This window comes from Acomys russatus, chromosome 5 (assembly GCF_903995435.1).
Source record: "Acomys russatus chromosome 5, mAcoRus1.1, whole genome shotgun sequence".
NCBI classification, from domain to species: Eukaryota; Metazoa; Chordata; class Mammalia; order Rodentia; family Muridae; genus Acomys; species Acomys russatus.
In genome coordinates this window covers 33409248-33425970 of record NC_067141.1, presented here as the reverse complement: position 1 = coordinate 33425970, position 16723 = coordinate 33409248, and the positions used below count along the sequence as shown (strand labels likewise).

At 40.6% G+C, this 16723-nt stretch overlaps 1 protein-coding gene across 3 annotated transcripts; it reads right to left on the bottom strand.

The window, feature by feature from the left end:
- Positions 1-2493: 2493 nt before the first annotated feature.
- Fam111a (FAM111 trypsin like peptidase A) lies at positions 2494-16096 on the bottom strand. 3 transcript variants are annotated; one of them, XM_051146181.1, is made up of 3 exons: positions 15877-16096; positions 7826-7948; positions 2494-4416 (listed from the first exon to the last, which is right to left on the bottom strand). In XM_051146181.1, the coding sequence occupies exons 2-3, from the start codon at positions 7904-7906 to the stop codon at positions 2665-2667; spliced, it is 1833 nt and encodes a 610-aa protein (XP_051002138.1). In that variant the 5' UTR covers positions 7907-7948; positions 15877-16096; the 3' UTR covers positions 2494-2664. The 3 variants fall into 3 exon arrangements, with proteins under 3 accessions (XP_051002138.1, XP_051002139.1, XP_051002137.1); XM_051146182.1 differs by having other exon boundaries at positions 7826-7936; XM_051146180.1 differs by lacking the exon at positions 15877-16096 and having other exon boundaries at positions 7826-8119.
- Positions 16097-16723: the final 627 nt, after the last annotated feature.

Here is a 16723-nt window from a genome sequence, read left to right as displayed (position 1 = left end):
AGAAGCAAAAATTACACAGAGCCCATTTTCCACAGCAGTCTTAGGGTTAGAGATAATTTTTGTTGTTGTTGTTTTGTGCGTTTCTACCTCGTAACATCCAGCTTTTGTTGGGCTGATTATGCTTGGTGAAAAACTGTCTGCTTGTTCAGAGCATCCTGGCACTAGCAAGGCTGGAGCTGAAAGGAGAAGGTGGGCTCTCGGACCCTACTTCATCTTTTACTCTGTCAACCTGGTACACCTGGGAAGATACTGTCACAACTTAAGCCATTTTGAAGTTGGTGCTTTAGCAGAGCCATCGGTTTCATCTCTAAGTCACCATGAGCTGTAAGAACTGCATTTCATGGAATCTCCTGTTTAATATGAAGAAAAATATCAAAATCAACGACTGTTCTTCTCACATTATGTCTATGTATCACTTTCTTGTCTATTGCTGTGACAAAAGACTGACCTAAGGAAGGAAGGTTTACTTTGCCTTACAGTTTGAGGCCACAGTCCGTCATGATGGAGACCACATGGCAGTGAGGGAATCTGAGGCACTGGTCACATCGCATCTGCAGTCAGGAAACTGATGAAAGCCAATGTTCAACCAGATTATTTCGTGTCATAAGGTCAGGATCCCAGCACATGGGAGGTTGCCACACACATCTAGGGCATGTCTTCCCTTCTCAATTAATTGAGAAAAATCCTCTCAGTTGTGCCCTGAAGTTTGTGTGTGTGCAAAACCACAAGTTTCCCTCAAAGGGCATAAATGATAATTTATTCTGAAACCAAATATGCATAACTGGGTTCTGGGAACACTGAGTTAGGTTACCTCAAACTCCAGATTCTAGGGTAAGGGTTTGATGAAATGTTGATCTTGACAGAACTCAGAAAGCTACAAGTCAAGGTGCTTTTCAGATACCTTGGTGGAAACATTAAGTAGATGAGTAACAGTTAAGCAGGGAAACCTCAGCTGTAGGCCTCACATGCTGCCAGAGAGGCCCTGTGCCTCCCTTTGAGTGCTCAAAGCTTGACGTCATATTTCTTGCAGTTGAGTTGTTGGAGATGGTCAGCAGGTAAGCAAAGTAACTTTGAGAGGAGGGTGCAAACTCCAGCACATAGCTGAAGCTTAGAAAATTGCTGAGGACCTAGGGTTCAAGTCCCAGCCCTGCTATGGCAACTCACAACCTTCCAATTACAACTCCAATTCCACGGGATCAAACGATGTGGTGATCACTCGCTACTCTATTAGAAGCGAGCCTCCACCCGACTTTTCCCCAAATCCTGAGAACTGTTTAGGCCCTCATCGTGGGCTTTGTCTCTCAGAGACTAGTGAACTCATCCTCATGAAAAAGACCCCATGTTCTTTGCATCCTCCATAAGAAGGGTCCATCCTTACACTTATTAAATATTCTTCCTTTGCAGGCTGGTGCCCTGAGCACTGGTTCCCAGTCAATATAACCCAATTTTATGACAAAGGTCTCAGATACTTTTCTATAGCAGGGTATTTTGCATGGGTATTTTGATGTAGCCATCTCTGAAGCTTTGCTATGAGAATTTTCACATGGAAACTATTTGCCCAAAGTTCTACTGTGTTTAAATGTTTAAGAAAATTAAGCCACAGGATCAGACTCTCTAGAAATTTTGATCCTCATCTGAGCGACCAGGTCCAGCTGTACCAAGTTTTCATACCAACCTCTCAGCATTTCACGTCCCTGTGGTCAGGATAGCTGCTGGGAGAATCTGAAAATAATGAAGATCTGTGGGAGGTAACAGTTATTTAAAAACAAATAAACAAATAAAACAAATACATAATTAAAGATAAACAGCTATAAAAATGATCTTTATTGCCTTACAAGATTGAGAATGTGTATCTGAAAGAAACTAACTAAGGGAATGCCTTACAGTCTTTGCTTTTGTTTCATCTTAAATTTCATAACTCACTACAGATATCACACTGGTTGTTGTTGTTTGTTTGTGGGTTTTGTGGGTTTTTTGTTTTGGGTTTTGGTTTGTTTGGTTTTTGGTTTGGTCCATCTGTGTTTCCTTTAGGGAAAATACACAGAGCAGGAGAAACAAAACATCACAAAGTAGCACTAGAAGATGTCGGGAAAAACTGTGGTTTAGGATCATGTCTGTTCTACTGTCAGCTGCAGCAAAAGGCCCAAGAAATATTTCAGTTCTGGAAGATTTGTTGCAATTGCCAGATCTCTTAGGGCTGAAAACCCTGTGACCCAGTGTCCTGGCTGAGCTCTGGTCAGCAGAGAAGGAAGATACAGGTAGAACCAAAAGAGATAGTGCTTTTAAAATTGGTTGAAGTCTCCAGAAGAATGCTAGGCTTCTTTTCCCTCTCATCTTTGTTCCACAACTCCAGTTTTTATGCTCTGATTTTTTTTTTTAACATCTTTGCATCTCCTTATGCCAAGTCTCCTGAGATCTGATTGGTATTAAATCTTCTTCGCATGTTACTCTACTCAATAGTTCAACTCATGGTTTGTTGGTTTGTTTGTTTGTTTGTTTTTCCTGAACTTAGAAAAAGTGTTCGTTCATAAGAAGTAATCTGGAACATCCATTTTTGGTGAAACCAATCATTTTGAAAGTTCATAAAACATTATTGTTTGAAGAATAACAACACCATAAGCTATTCCTTTAAAGTTGGAAAAATAGATAAATCCTTTCCAGTCCTCAGGACTCTGGGCCCAGCATTTCTTCATCCTGATAATTTATAAAAATTTTATTATACCACAGTTTATTTTTCTTAATATCAGCAAGAATGGATTCCATAGTAGAGGCAAACTCAATGATATTAGAAACTCCATGTTGGTACTCACAAGTGATGCCAGCAGCATGCATGGCCACCAATGAACCATTAGAATCAAACACTGGGGATCCAGACGACCCACAAAAAAAAGTGGTGTCATAGGTAACCACATCAGGGTTGTCAAGAATTTCCTGGAAACTTCTTTGGGTGTACATATGGACAAAAGGTATAGAAAAATGGCAGCCTTCTGCCTCCCTTGCCTGAAAATTTTCCTCACATTGTCTTCTTCGCTTATCTTGAGGGACCACTGTGCAACCATCAGCTGACTTCCTTTCTCCATCTGGATGGCCAATGATATAAATCAACCCACTAAGTGGCACAGGTCCTATTCCATTATACAGTCCTGCAGGTACTTCTTGTCCGTTTTCCTTCAGTTCCAGGACAGCATAGTCAAGGTTGACATCAGATATCTCAAACCAAGGTTTAACATAAAAAACACTCTCCTCTCTTGGTGGGAACTCTTCATAATCAAAGATTACCTTTACACATTGACTAATTATGCTAGCCCACTTACTTTCCTCTATGACTTTCCCTACTATGTCATTTATCACATGTCGACAAGTGAAAACATATAATCCTTTAAAAACGAAGCAGGTGGCACAGCCCTGATTTCCATTATTGTCCCACCATAGGTACCCAATTGAGTCACTGACCCTTGAAAGATGTTTGAGCATCTTAACAGGAAAAGAATTTTTTGTCATTTTTCCAAAGTTTTCTTTATGTATTTTTAGTAAGGGAACTTTCTTCTTTCTTTTTTCACTTTTCTTCTTAATATATGCTCTGATTTTATCTCGTTCTGCTTTCAGTGTGGGATACTCATCCACAATGTAGGCTTCTAGCTTTTGGAACTTTCTACTCTCTGATTCAGAATTCTGAGGGACAGACACTACCCTAGGCTTCTTTGTTAACTCAGCCTCAACCTGAAAGAGCTTGCCCTCCAACTCATCAATGGGCTGAGTGTTTTCTATGATGGTGTCCAGGTCATTAATGAGTTTCCAATGGTCACTCTCTATAAAAGGACAAAACCTGCCATCCTTCCTCAGAGTGTCCCTGATGGTCTCTCCCTTAAGGCCAAAGACACAGAGTTTGTTTCCATTTTTGCGAAGTTCTCCACACTTCAGAATCCTTTTCTTCTTACTCCCAATTGCATGAATGTAAAATTGGACGTAATTGGTAGATGCTTCATCCTGTGGCTCAAACAATCGTTTATTTTCTTCCGGCTCACTTTTACATTGGCAAAATGTGATGACCACGTGGCTGCCTTCCGGAAAACAGCAGAGGGGCATGCCAAGGTTTATGTACCCTTTGATTCCTTCTTTACCACACACCAGCATTTCTTTGCCTTGATGCTTTTCTATCTCTTTTTTAACAGCGTCGAGAGTGTTGAGTGCTGCATATAAGCTACTTGCCTGACTATGTGTGAGCACATGTTTCATGTTTTTGTTTTTCCTGTGGTTCACACCCAAGGTGACAATAATTGTCTTATTTAGGGGAAGAGTCTGATCTTGTTGCATTTTCTTAGGAGAAAGTAGTCTTTGGTCCCTGGCGTTGGTTATATCTCTTGGCTTTCTTTTAGAGCGAGAAATACTGGGATCATTCTGCTCTTCTTTGGGAACCTAAAAATAAATGGTGGATACTTTATAACTCTGACAACTCTAGTCCTGTGTCCATGTTTAATGTCAATTCACAGAATCAATACCAATCTCAAAAAACCAATAAGTAGCTTTAAATCAGAGTTCATCTTGGGATCCAAAATAGAACTTCAACTTCCTATCAAATCAGTCAGAAAAGCTCTTTTGTTACACATGTGCATATTAAAAACAAAAAAACAAAAAAACAGGAGTGCAGACACAAGTGTTATCAAGATACCCAATGGTCTACTAGCTTCCCTGTATGGAATTTCAAGTCATTTTATTATCTTTAGCAATATGCATTTTATCTAATCAACCATAAGTTGTATTACAGTTAGTCTATTTATTTATCTTTTAAGATTTATTTATTTTGCATATATAACAGCATGGTCTGGAGCTTTGTATCTGATTGTTAATTATTTTGCTCCCTGAGATCTGTTTGCTGCCCAGACAAGCATATTCTCACTCATACCATCTCTTGTGGTGTAAACCTTGCCCTACCTAATTTAAAGCTGATTGGTTAATAAAAAATGTTGAAGCCTAGGCAGGGCAGAAGTGAGACTCAGAGCTAAGGTTCATTGGCTTTGGGGACAAAAGAATGATGGGAAGAGAGATAGGTAGAGGAAAAAGAAGAAAGCAGAACCGCCATGGATTACTGTGGAGAGAAGCACGTGGCTGAACCAGCGTTGATGGCGGAAAGCAGCCCTGATGAGGAACAAAGCAAGTATTTATGGATTCTGGGTGGAAAGTAGCCCAGATAGGAATGATTAGAGCAACTCTCTGAGGATGTGGGACTGAGAGATAAAAGGCAGCTTAGAACTGTTAGTATCTGTACATCCACAGGTAAAACAAGGCTTATTTAAAACCTATCAGGTGTCTGTGTCTTTTATTGTTTGGGAACAGGTTAAATAAAATTGTTGTTATATATTAGGCTTTTAATATTATTATTAGCCATGTATATTTTCTACAACCTATGTATATGAGTATTTTGCCCTACATGTATGTATGTGCTCCATATGCATGCCTGATGCCCACTGAGGTCTGAAAAAGGCATCAGGTCCCCTTGAACTGGAGTTACTAGTGTTTATGAGCCCATATGAAGGTGCTGAAAATCAAACCCAGTTCCTCTGCAACAGCAGCAGATGCTCAATAATTTGTTTTCTATTTAATAATTTATGAGACAGACTCTTGCTATGCAGTTAAGATTTCCATACAAGCTGGGTGCAGTGGTTGTTGTAATCCCAGCACTTGGGAAGGCAGAGGTAGGTGAGGCCAGCCTCATCTACAAATCAAATCCAGGACAGCCAAGGCTACACAGAGAAAAAAATATTTCCATGGAATTCAGTATGTAGCCAGTTTGGCTTCAAACTCACAATTTTCCTTAATACTGTGATTCAGGCAGCATCTATCATGAAATGAGTACAAGCTATTGTATATTTATCATATACATTCCCTAGGAATTATTATAACCACATGAAATATGTTGGTCACATCCTATGGAATGTGTGAGAAGAAATTGGTCTGTCTGTCCTTGTGACAGAGAAACTGAGATTACAGAACACTGGTTCTCTAAGTGCCCTTTCTAATATCACAACATAACCCATTAAGTAAATGGGTTGATACCAATATACAGACTTATGTCTTTTTGTATTGGGCTATTTGTAGAAGTTCATCATCTTCCTTTTCTTATAGGACTTCATCTTAAGAACCAGGAAAAGGGGTAAATGGGAGGACATAAGTCAACTTCAGTAAGCAGGAAAAGTCTCAGTGAAAACTGAAAGTGTCTGCGGTAGTTACTACTAACTCCCTGCTTGACAGAACCTCCAATCACCTGGGAGATGGGGCTCTGGGAACACCTGTGGGGTGTGTCTAAGTTACATTGATTCTGTGAGAACCAGCCTAAACATGCTGACAACATCCCCTAGTTAGATTCTGGACTACTTGAGCAGGTAAGAGGAACCGAGCTCACTTCTGGTACTCTCTCCTACTGGACGCAGACATAACATAACTAACTCTCTCGAGGTCCTACTGCTCTGACTTCTCTTCCATGACAGACTAATAAACTGTGAGCCAAACAAACCCTTGCTGTTTTAAGTTGCTTTGGCAGGGGCGGGGGCGGGGGGAGTGTATTTTATCACAGCAATAGAAAAAGAAACTAAAACAATAGCTGTCTTAGTTTGTCGAAAAGGGTCATTTTCCCCACACCATATTCACCATGAGAAGGATGCCAGTGGGCAAAGGGTTCATATGCCAGCAAAGGCACTCACCAGTAATGGGAGTCACAATGTTGGAGCTTGGTTAAAAATTAAGCCTGTCATCATTTGCAATGACATTAACATTCTCAGTTAAACAGACAAGAAGAATGCAAAGCAATATAATTCTACTCTATCCAGGCATAGGGTCTTTCAAAATGATCTCTGGAGTCTAGATTTGGTCAGAAACATCCTTCTTCTGTATACTGTATACTGTATACTGTAATAGACCTCCATATATTTATATATTTCTGGATAGATATGGACTTTTTTCATTGTTTCTTTTCATTTTTCAGGTATTATATAGTTTACTCTGGTCTCAGATTCAGTCTTCTATTCTCTGTCTTTGAAATTCTGGGATTACACCGTGCCACTATGCCTGGCCTGACATCTTTCAAAGGGAAAGAGAGATCAAGTTTGCTGTTAAGGAGGTAAACAAATCTCAGCTTGTCACGGGTTTCATAGCTAGTTGCATGCCTTGCTTTCCAGAACCTGGACACAAAGAAACAAGGAAAAGGCTTTGACGTTTCACTTTAAATGCCTGGTACTTCTCAGCTGTCTTGACATAATAAAGGAACATTTTTGTCTCAGAGGACACAATTGTTTGTCATGACAGAGATCTCAGGAAACTTGCCCAAGCCTTCATCAGGCTCAAGCAATTCTGGTCTCCCTTTTTCTTCATAAACAAATTAGAACCGAAAATCTTCCTCACTTGCCTATGACATTCATGCTGAGAGCGAATATACAAAATCCTTCATAAACTGTGAGGTACTAAGCAAACATAGGCAATCGTAAGCAATCACACTCAGAACATTTTAACGCTGTTAAATAGTATTAATCTTGTTTCTTTCACAGGTTGCTATGAAGCATTACATTTGATCTGTTTATTAACGTTTCAGACATGATTGCAGTAGGTACTCTCTTATTAAGCACTGCTTTGATATGGCTGAAAGATGCATTACAATTCCCTATCTTTGCTACCACTCACCAAAATAAATAAAGTGAGTAAGAAAAGTCGCTAGAGAATCTCACTGTCCCACTCAGCAATGAGGCAGTTTCTTGTCAGTTGACTCTATGTGAGCTAAGGCCCCATTGTCACTAAAACAGCTAGCATATCCCACAAGCAATATCTGCAGTCACACCTCTGAGTAGTAGTCACTGATTTTTCTATTTTCCTTTGCATTAAATGGGATCTTCTGTGATCTGCGCTTCTTACAGCTCATGGTGGCTTAGAGATGAAACAGGTGGTTCAGCTGAAACACAAACTTCAAAATGATTCGCGTTGGATTTGGAATTTAGTTCAGTCGTAGAATGCTTGCATAGCGAGTGCAAGCCCTGGATCAGTCCTCAGCTCTAAAAAAGAAAAAGAAAAAGGTGGTTCAATTTACGGCAGTATGTGCATACAGAGTAAAAGATGAACTGGGTGGCAACAATCCCAAACTATACCCCACCCCCTGTCCCACAACTCCAAATGCTTTCCCAGAGTGTGGTTCCTTGTCTCCTGAATGGGGCTGTATACCAGAGGCAGTGTCAACATTAGGCTGCCATGTAAGACACCACCCTCTGTATGCCAACTCCCCTTAAAGCATTCCAAACAGCCCTAAATTGCACCTCCTCCCCTGCACTCCGTATTATGGCCCACAACTTTGGCATAAGGTTTCTGATTTATAGCCACAGAGTACTAGGAACCCCAGAGAAAAAGCAAGTACCCATAATTCTAGAGGTCACACAGGTACTTGGAACCCCAGAGGCAGCGTAAATGCCCCAAACCCCAAAGGTCACACAGGCCACAAAAACCCCAGTGTAGGCACTCTATTGCACCTGCAAACTTGCTGGTCACCAGAACCTCAGTCTATTCAGATCAGGTCAGAAGACCAGAGAAGAAACAGAAAATCAAGGGGGGGAAAATCCAAAAACAGAAAACAAACAAACAAAAAACCACCATCCATGTAACAGAGATAAACTCAGAAATCAGCACCTAAACCTATAATAACTCAAAACCCAAATGAATCTAGAGGCTAGCATAAGAACACAGTCAACCCAGTCTCCACAGTTGAGTGGAGAGCGAGAACTGACTCTGACATGAACTGTGGTGCCCCATATTTGATCACTTCCCCTTGGTGGAGAGGCCTGGTGGCACTCGGAGAAAGAATAAGCAGGATACCAAGATGAGACCTGATAGCCCGTGACCCTATAGTGGGGGAGGAGGTCCCCCTCGGTCACGGGCATAGGGGGAGGGAATAGGGTGAAAGTGGGAGGGAGGGAGGAACAGGAGGATACAAGGGATGGGATAACAACTGAGATGTAATCTGAATAAATTTTAAAAAAAAGACAACAGGAAAAAAAAAAGGACACAGTCAACCACAGCCAGGGCAATATGACACTACCAGAGCCCATCTATCCTGCTACAGCAAGCCCTGGACATTCTAACACAGTTGAGGCACAGGAAAATGACCTTAAATCCAATCTTACGAAGATGATAGAAACCTTTAAAGGTGAAATGAATAAATCCCTGAAAGAAATCCATGAAAACACAAACAAATAGGTAAAGGACATTAATAAAACTGTTCAAGACCTGAAAATGGAAATAAAAGCTATAAAGGAAATACAAACTGGGTGACCCCTGGAGATGGAAACATAAGTAAGGGGACAGGAACTAGAGATGCAAGCATCAACAACAGAATACAAGAGATGAAAAGCAAAAAACCTCAGGCATAGAAGACATGAGAAAAGAAATCGACACATCTGTCAAAGAAAATGTTAAATCTAAAAAGTTCTTGACACAAAACATCCAGGAAACCTGTGACACTATAAAAAAAACACCAAACCTAAAAATAATGGGAATAGAAGAAGATTCTGAGCTCAAAGTACCAGAAAATATTTTCAACAAAATCAAAGAAGAAAAGTTCCCTAGCCTAAAAAAGGAGATTCCTATAAATGCACAAGAAGCTTACAGACCACCAAAAAGACTGAACCAGGAAAGAAGATTCCCCCTCACCACATAATAATCAGAACACTAAATGTATAGAATAAAGAAAGAATACAAAAAGCTTCAAAAGAAAAAGGACACATAACAGACCTTTTAGAATTATACCCAGCTTCTCAACAGAGACTGTAAAAGGCACAAGGGGCTGGGCTGATGTCTTACAGGATCGAAGAGACCACAGGTGCCAGCCCAAACTACTATACCCTGCAAAACTTTCAATCGCCATAGATAGAGAAAACAAGATATTCCATGACAAAACCAAGCTTAAGCATTATCTATCTACAAATCCATCCCTACAGAAGATACTAGAAGGAAAACTCCATCCCAAGAAGATTAACTACACCCAAGAAGACACAGAAAATAAATAATCCCACAACAGCAAATAGAAAAAAAGTGAAGCATTCTGATCCAGGTAGCCCAGACCCAGAAAGATAAACATAATATGTACTCACTTATAAGTGGATGTTAGCCATAAAGCAAAGGATAAGCAACCATACCACAATCTACTCACAAAAAGAAGCTAAGTAACAAGGCGGTCCCAAAGGAGGATGCCTGAATCTCACTCAGAAGGGGGAATAAAACAGACATGTGAAGTAGATGGAGGGATGGAAGTGGGTAGGATACAGGGTAGGGATGTAACTGCGGTGAGCATCAGGTGTGCACAGAGGAAGTCAAAAGGGGTTGGGGATGGAATAGTGTGGGGAGAGGACTAGAAGAGAGAATGTAAGTCAGGGGCATCTCTGGGACAGAGGAAGATCCCTAGAATCTATTGGGGGTGACCCTATCTGAGATTCCTACAAGGGGGAAATATGGAACCTGAACTCATCACCTCTTGTATCCAGGTAAGACTTCTAGTGGAGGGAGAAGGACACCAACCTTACCCATAAAACCTTCCACTCAAAACATGCCCTGCCTTCAAGAAGTGTAGGGATAAAGACGGAGCAGAGTTTGATGGAATGACAAACTAATGATTAGCCCCACTGGAGACCCACTCCATGGTAGAGAGACAACCCCAGACACTATTAATGATACTCTGCCATGCTTGCAGAAAGGAGCCGAGCATAACTATCTTCTGAGAGGCTTCATCCAGCAACACGTGGAAATAGGTGCAGAGACCCACAGCTAACCAATAGGCCAAATCTGGGGTCTTGTGGAAGAGTGGGAGGATGGATTGAGGCAGCTGGAACGGTCAAGGATACCACAAGAAGACCTACAGAATAAACTAACTTGGGCCCATGAGGCTCAGAGAGACTGAACCACCAACCAAAGAACACACATGGACTGGACTTAACCCCCCTACACAGATATACCATATATGCAGCTTGGTCATCATGTGACGCCCCTAACAATAGGAGTAGGTGCTGTCTCTGAATCTGTTGCCTGCCAACTGTCTCTGTCATTTTTTTTGAAGCTGCTAACCTACACTTCCTGTTTACTCAAGTAACTAATTTTATTCCTTCTCAAGTCTCTGAAGGGGTGGAAGACTAGATTATTATAGTTTTACTATTAATCTTAGTTGTTTAGGAATTAAAAAGATGTTTTAAAGTCTAGGTAGATGTTTTAGGTTAATAGGTTGGTATAAAATTACTTAGATAAAACACTTTAGATTCCTAAATGGGATAGATAATATTTTCTTCAAAGTTGCCAAATACTTTTAACTACACACTATTTATAAATCTTACCTATTGGTTGTTATAGTTGTCTCATAATTGTTCTTACTGTATGTTATTATATATTTTAAAAAATCATCTTTTTATTTAGACAGAAAAAGGGAATTGTTGGAGTACAGTCTGGTACTTTGTATTTGTTAATTGCTTGCCTCCCAAGCTCCTTACTGCAGATTGTCACAAACCCCGAGTATTGCTGTTTAATCTTGCCTCTCTGTTTGAAAACTAAAGAAAGCTGATACCTGGGCAGGTCCGGAGAAAGGTGGGTGTGGCAAAGGGTCACAGGCTTAGGGAGAGAGGGATCTTGGGAAGGAGGAGCAGACAGGTACCAGAGAAGGAGAAGGAAGAGGACCGCCATGAGAGAGAAAGGAGCCACATAGGCCAAGAGGAGGAACTCTAAAGTTCCAATTGAAAGAAATGGCACAGATGAGCAACCTTAACAAATATTCTGGGATTATGAATAGGGGACCCCCAAACAGAAATTATTAGAAGTAGATGGTATGGGATGGAGCTTGGGATATAATGGAAGGTTGCTTAGGAGTTAATATCTGCCATGCCCCAGGTGATAAGGCTACTCTAAAATATAGGCTGTGTCTGTCTATTTATTGACTATGAAAGTGGGCTAAATAATACCTCTGTAATTATTATAAGTCTAATAATAAACACTTGTCAGGCTATAACATTAAATTAACAGCAACATCTCTAAACAACAGCAACCAAAAGGCCAGGGCCATTGGTTTTAGCACAGAATTCTCCCAGACTTTCAAAGAAGAGCTTATACAAACACTCCTCAAACTACTCCACAAAATAGAAAGAGAAGGAACATTGTCAAACTCATTCTATGAGACCACAGTTACCCTGAGACCTAAACCATACAAAGGTTCAACAAAGAAAGAATTTCAGGCCAATTTCCCTCATGAACGTTGATGCACAAATATTCAACAAAATACACCCAAACCAAATCCACGACCACATTAAAACATCATCCACCACAATCAAGTAGGCATCATCCCAGAGAATCAGGCACAGTTCAACACATGAAAATCTGTCAATATAATCCACCATATAAACAAACCGAAAGGAAAAAAATCACATGATCATCTCATTAGATGCTGAAAAAGCCCTTGGGAAAAAAACTCTAACACCACTTCATGAAAAAAGTCTTGGAGAGATCAAGAATACAAGGCATATACCTACACACAATAAAGACAGTATATAGCAAGCCTATAGCCAACATCAAATTAAATGGAGAGAAACATAAAGCAATACCACTAAATACAGGGAGCCTCTCCATATTTATTCAACATAGTACTTGAAGTTTTAACTAGAGCAATAAAACAGCTAAAGGAGATCACGAGGACACAAATTGGAAAGGAAGAAGCCAGAGCATCACTATTTGCAGATGACGTGATAGTACACATGAGTGACACAAAAACTCTACCATGAACTCCTACAGCTGATAACAACCTTCAGCAAAGTGGCTGGATAAAAAATTAACTCAGAAAAAAAAAATCAGTAACCCTCCCGCATACAAGTGATAAAACAGACTGTGAAAGAAATCAGGGAAACAACACCCTTCACAATAGCCACAAATAATATAAAATATCTTGGTATAACTCTAACCAAGCAAGTGAAAGACCTGCGTGACAAGAACGTCAAGCCTTTTAAGGAAGAAACTGAAGAAGATATCAGAAGATGGAAAGACCTCCCATGCTCATTGATTGGTAGGATTAATATAGTAAAAATGGCCATCTTACCACAAGCAATCTATATTCAATGCAGTTCCCATTAATATTCCAATAGGGTTCTTTACAGACCTTGAAAGAGCAATACTCAACTTCATGTAGAACAAAACAACCCAGAATAGCTAAAACAATCCTATACAATAAAAGGCCTTCTGGAGGTACCATCATCTCTGATTTCAAGCTGTACTACAGAGAAATAGTCATAAAAACTACATGATATTGGCATTAAAAACAGACAGGTTGATTAATGTAATTGAATAAAAGACCAAGAAGTAATTCCACACATCTGTGGACACTTGATTTTTGACAAAGCAGCCAAAATTATACACTGGAAAAAAGGAAAGCATCTTCAACAAATGGTGCCGGTATGAGTGGATGTCTGCAGGCAGGAGAAAGCAAGTAGATCGATATCAATCACCCTGCACAAGACTCAAGGACAAGTGGGTCAAAGACCTCAGCATAAAACCAGATACACTAAATCCAAGAGAAGAGAAAGTGGAGAAGAGCCTTGAATGCATTGGCACAGGAGACAACTTTCTGAACAGAACACCAACAGCTCAGGCACTAAGATCATCAATTAATAAATGGAACATCATGACCCTGAAAAGCTTCTTTAAGGCAAAGAGAGCTGTCAAAAGAACAACATGGCAGCATACAGAATGGGAAAACATTTTTTCCAACCCTACATCTGACCTGGGCTGATATGCAAAACATATAAAGAACTCAAGAACCTAGACATCAACAAACCAAATAAACCAATGAAGACATGGGGGGTATATTCCGATCTAAACAGAATTCTTGACAGAGGAATCTCTAATAACCAAGAAGCACTTAAAGAAATGTTCAACATCCTTAGCCACCAAGGAAATGTAAATCCGTCTTATACCTGTCAGAATGGCTAAGATCAGAAACTCAAGCAACATCTCATGCTGGAGAAGATGTGGCATAAGGGAGAAACTCCTTCACTGATGGTGGGAGTTCAAACCTACACAGCCACTTTCAAAATCAATTTGCTGGTTTCTCAGAAAACTAGGAATAGATCTACCTCAAGACCTAGATGTACCACCCCTGGACATATACCCAAAGGACACTTCACCATTCCACAAGGACACTAGCTCAACTATGTTCATACCAGCCTTATTCATAATAACGAGAAACTGGAAAAAACGCAGATGTCCCTCAATTGAAGAATGGATGAAGAAAAAGTTGTACATTTACATAATGGAATACTACTCAACTGTTAAAAACAATGACATCATGAAATTTGCAGGCAAATGAGTAAAGTAACCCAGACCAAGAAGAAAGACACACACACACACACACACACACACACACACACACACACACACACGGTATGTAGTCATTTATAAGTGAATATTAGCCATAAAGCAAAGGGTAACATTGCTACAGTCCACAGACCCAAAAATGCTAAGTAACAAGAAAGGCTCAAGGGACGATCTGTGAATCTCACTGAGAAGTGGGAACAGAACAGACAATTAGGGATGATGGGGGGGGGGATGTGGGGTGGGGAAGGGCATAGGATCAGGAGGGTTCAGATCAGAGGAGGACAGAGGGGACTGACTACTGGGAAAGACAAATGGAATCAAAAGTGGAGCATCTCTGGGACAAGTCAGAAACCTAGGGCATGAGAAAACACCAATGGAGAGATTGGGACACCAACCTAGGCACAAAATCTTCAACCTACAATTTGTACAGGGGTAAAGATGGAGCAGAAATTGAGCTAGTGGCCAACCAATGACTAGTCCAACTTGAGACTCATGCCACGAGAAGGAGCCCACCCCTGCGACTGCTGATGATATTCTGCTATACTTGCAGACAGGTGCCTAGCATAACCATCATCAGAGAGGCTTCACCCACCCAGCAACTGATGGAAACAGATACAGAAGCCCACAGCCAAACATTAGCTGGAGCTTGAGGAATCCTGTGGAAGAGTGAGAGGAAGGATTATAGGAGCCATAGGGGTCAAGCACACCACAAGAAAACCCACAAAATAAACTAACCTGGGCCCACGGGTTTCACAGAGACCAAACGGCATACTAGGGAGTCTGCCTACGACTGACCTAAGCAACTAGTGTAGTTTAGTCTTCATGTGGGACTCCTAACAGTGGGAGCAGGGTTGTCTCTGACTCTGTTGCCTGTTTTCGGGACTCTTTCTTCCTGCTAGGATGCCCTCTCTGGCCTCAGTAAGGAAGGATGTGCCTAGTCTTACTCCAACTTGATATACCGGAGTTGGCTGATATTCCTGGGAGGTCTCCATTTTTCTGAAGAGAAAAGGAGGAACAGTGGGTAAGGAAGGGAGGGGAAGTGGGAGGGAAGGACTGGGCGAAGAGGAGGGATGGGAAGTTGGATTTGGGATATAAAATTAGTTCATAATTAATTAATTGAAAAATAAAACTGAAAACAAAACAAAACAAAAATATGAACTAGGATGGTCCAGGCTCCCCTCTTTCCCCTTCAGCTCTGACCTTGCCTGTCTCAGGAAGGTTAATCTTGCAATCAGATAGTTTATCCACCAAGCATAATACCCAAATAAGAAAAGCCCAGCATCACGTGTGCCACACTGTACCAAAACACTTAGTAGAAACCATCTGCATTAGCTAAGCCCTACTGAAAGCAGGTTCTATATGGATTTTTTTTTTTTTTTTTAGAAAACAATACTTTTGACAAGGAAGAGGATGTATCCAAACCCACAGACTGAAGTAAATACAAAATTCAAGTGCAGATGCTCTACAAAGGGTTTGCCGCTGGGAAACTCAAAACTATGTTCTACTTACATTGATGTTAAAGTCTGCTATTCCTTTGAAGATGATAAGAGCAAGGAAACAGGCATGAAGAGAACTGAGTAGTGTCTGGAAAACAAAGAAATTGGAAAGAAACATGAAAAAGAAATCTGGAAAGTTTATACAAAATGACACTTTCTGATTTAGGTCTTTTGTTTGAAGTGGTATTTCCCCTGCTATCTCTGCAAAAGAGAAAAAAATCGTTGAAATGAAATACTGAAACCTCCGTTTGCCTGCCTTTGGGACCATTCTAGTGTTTAGTATCACTAGAAGGACACAGACCACAAGGGGGCAGCAAGCTCCTTCTTCTAAATACATCACCATCAGAACAATGGCTAGCAAAGGGCAGACCCTAACACCTCAGTTAAGGAAACCTATTCAAGGAATGAGGGGCAGAGGCAGTGACCTGCAAGGCCACATGCTAAGTGATTTCCATAAGCTACGTCACAGTTCTCAGACACTTGCTTGGATGGGAGTTATCACTCCTCCTTTACCCCCCCCCCCAAAAAAAAGCTTGATTTCTTTCTAGAAGGTTAAAAACTTTCATCCAAAAACCACAAAATTCCTGTGAGTATACGTTGAAGAATTTGTATTAGTATCACTTTCTAACTGAGAACACAAAAAGGATATGGAGGGAGGAGCGGATCACATGATGAACTTCCTCATACCCATCACAACGCAAATAGTTGTGTTTTTAGAGTTTTTTCCCTCTAATTTATATTTTTTTTTTCTTGTTTTTCTGAAACAATGTCTCATGTATCTCAGGCTGGCCATGGAGCTTTGAATCCTCCTGCCTCTACCTTTCAACTGCCTGGATTATAGTTATGTGCCATCACAACTA

Excerpts from the sequence above, each read along its gene's own strand:
- Fam111a (XM_051146181.1), bottom strand. The coding sequence starts at position 7,906 with ATGAGCTGTAAGAAGCGCAGATCACAGAAGATCCCATTTAATGCAAAG. Across the intron at positions 4,417-7,825 it reads TCAGTGACTACTACTCAGAG|GTTCCCAAAGAAGAGCAGAA; the intron begins GTGTGACTGCAG and ends ATTTATTTTTAG.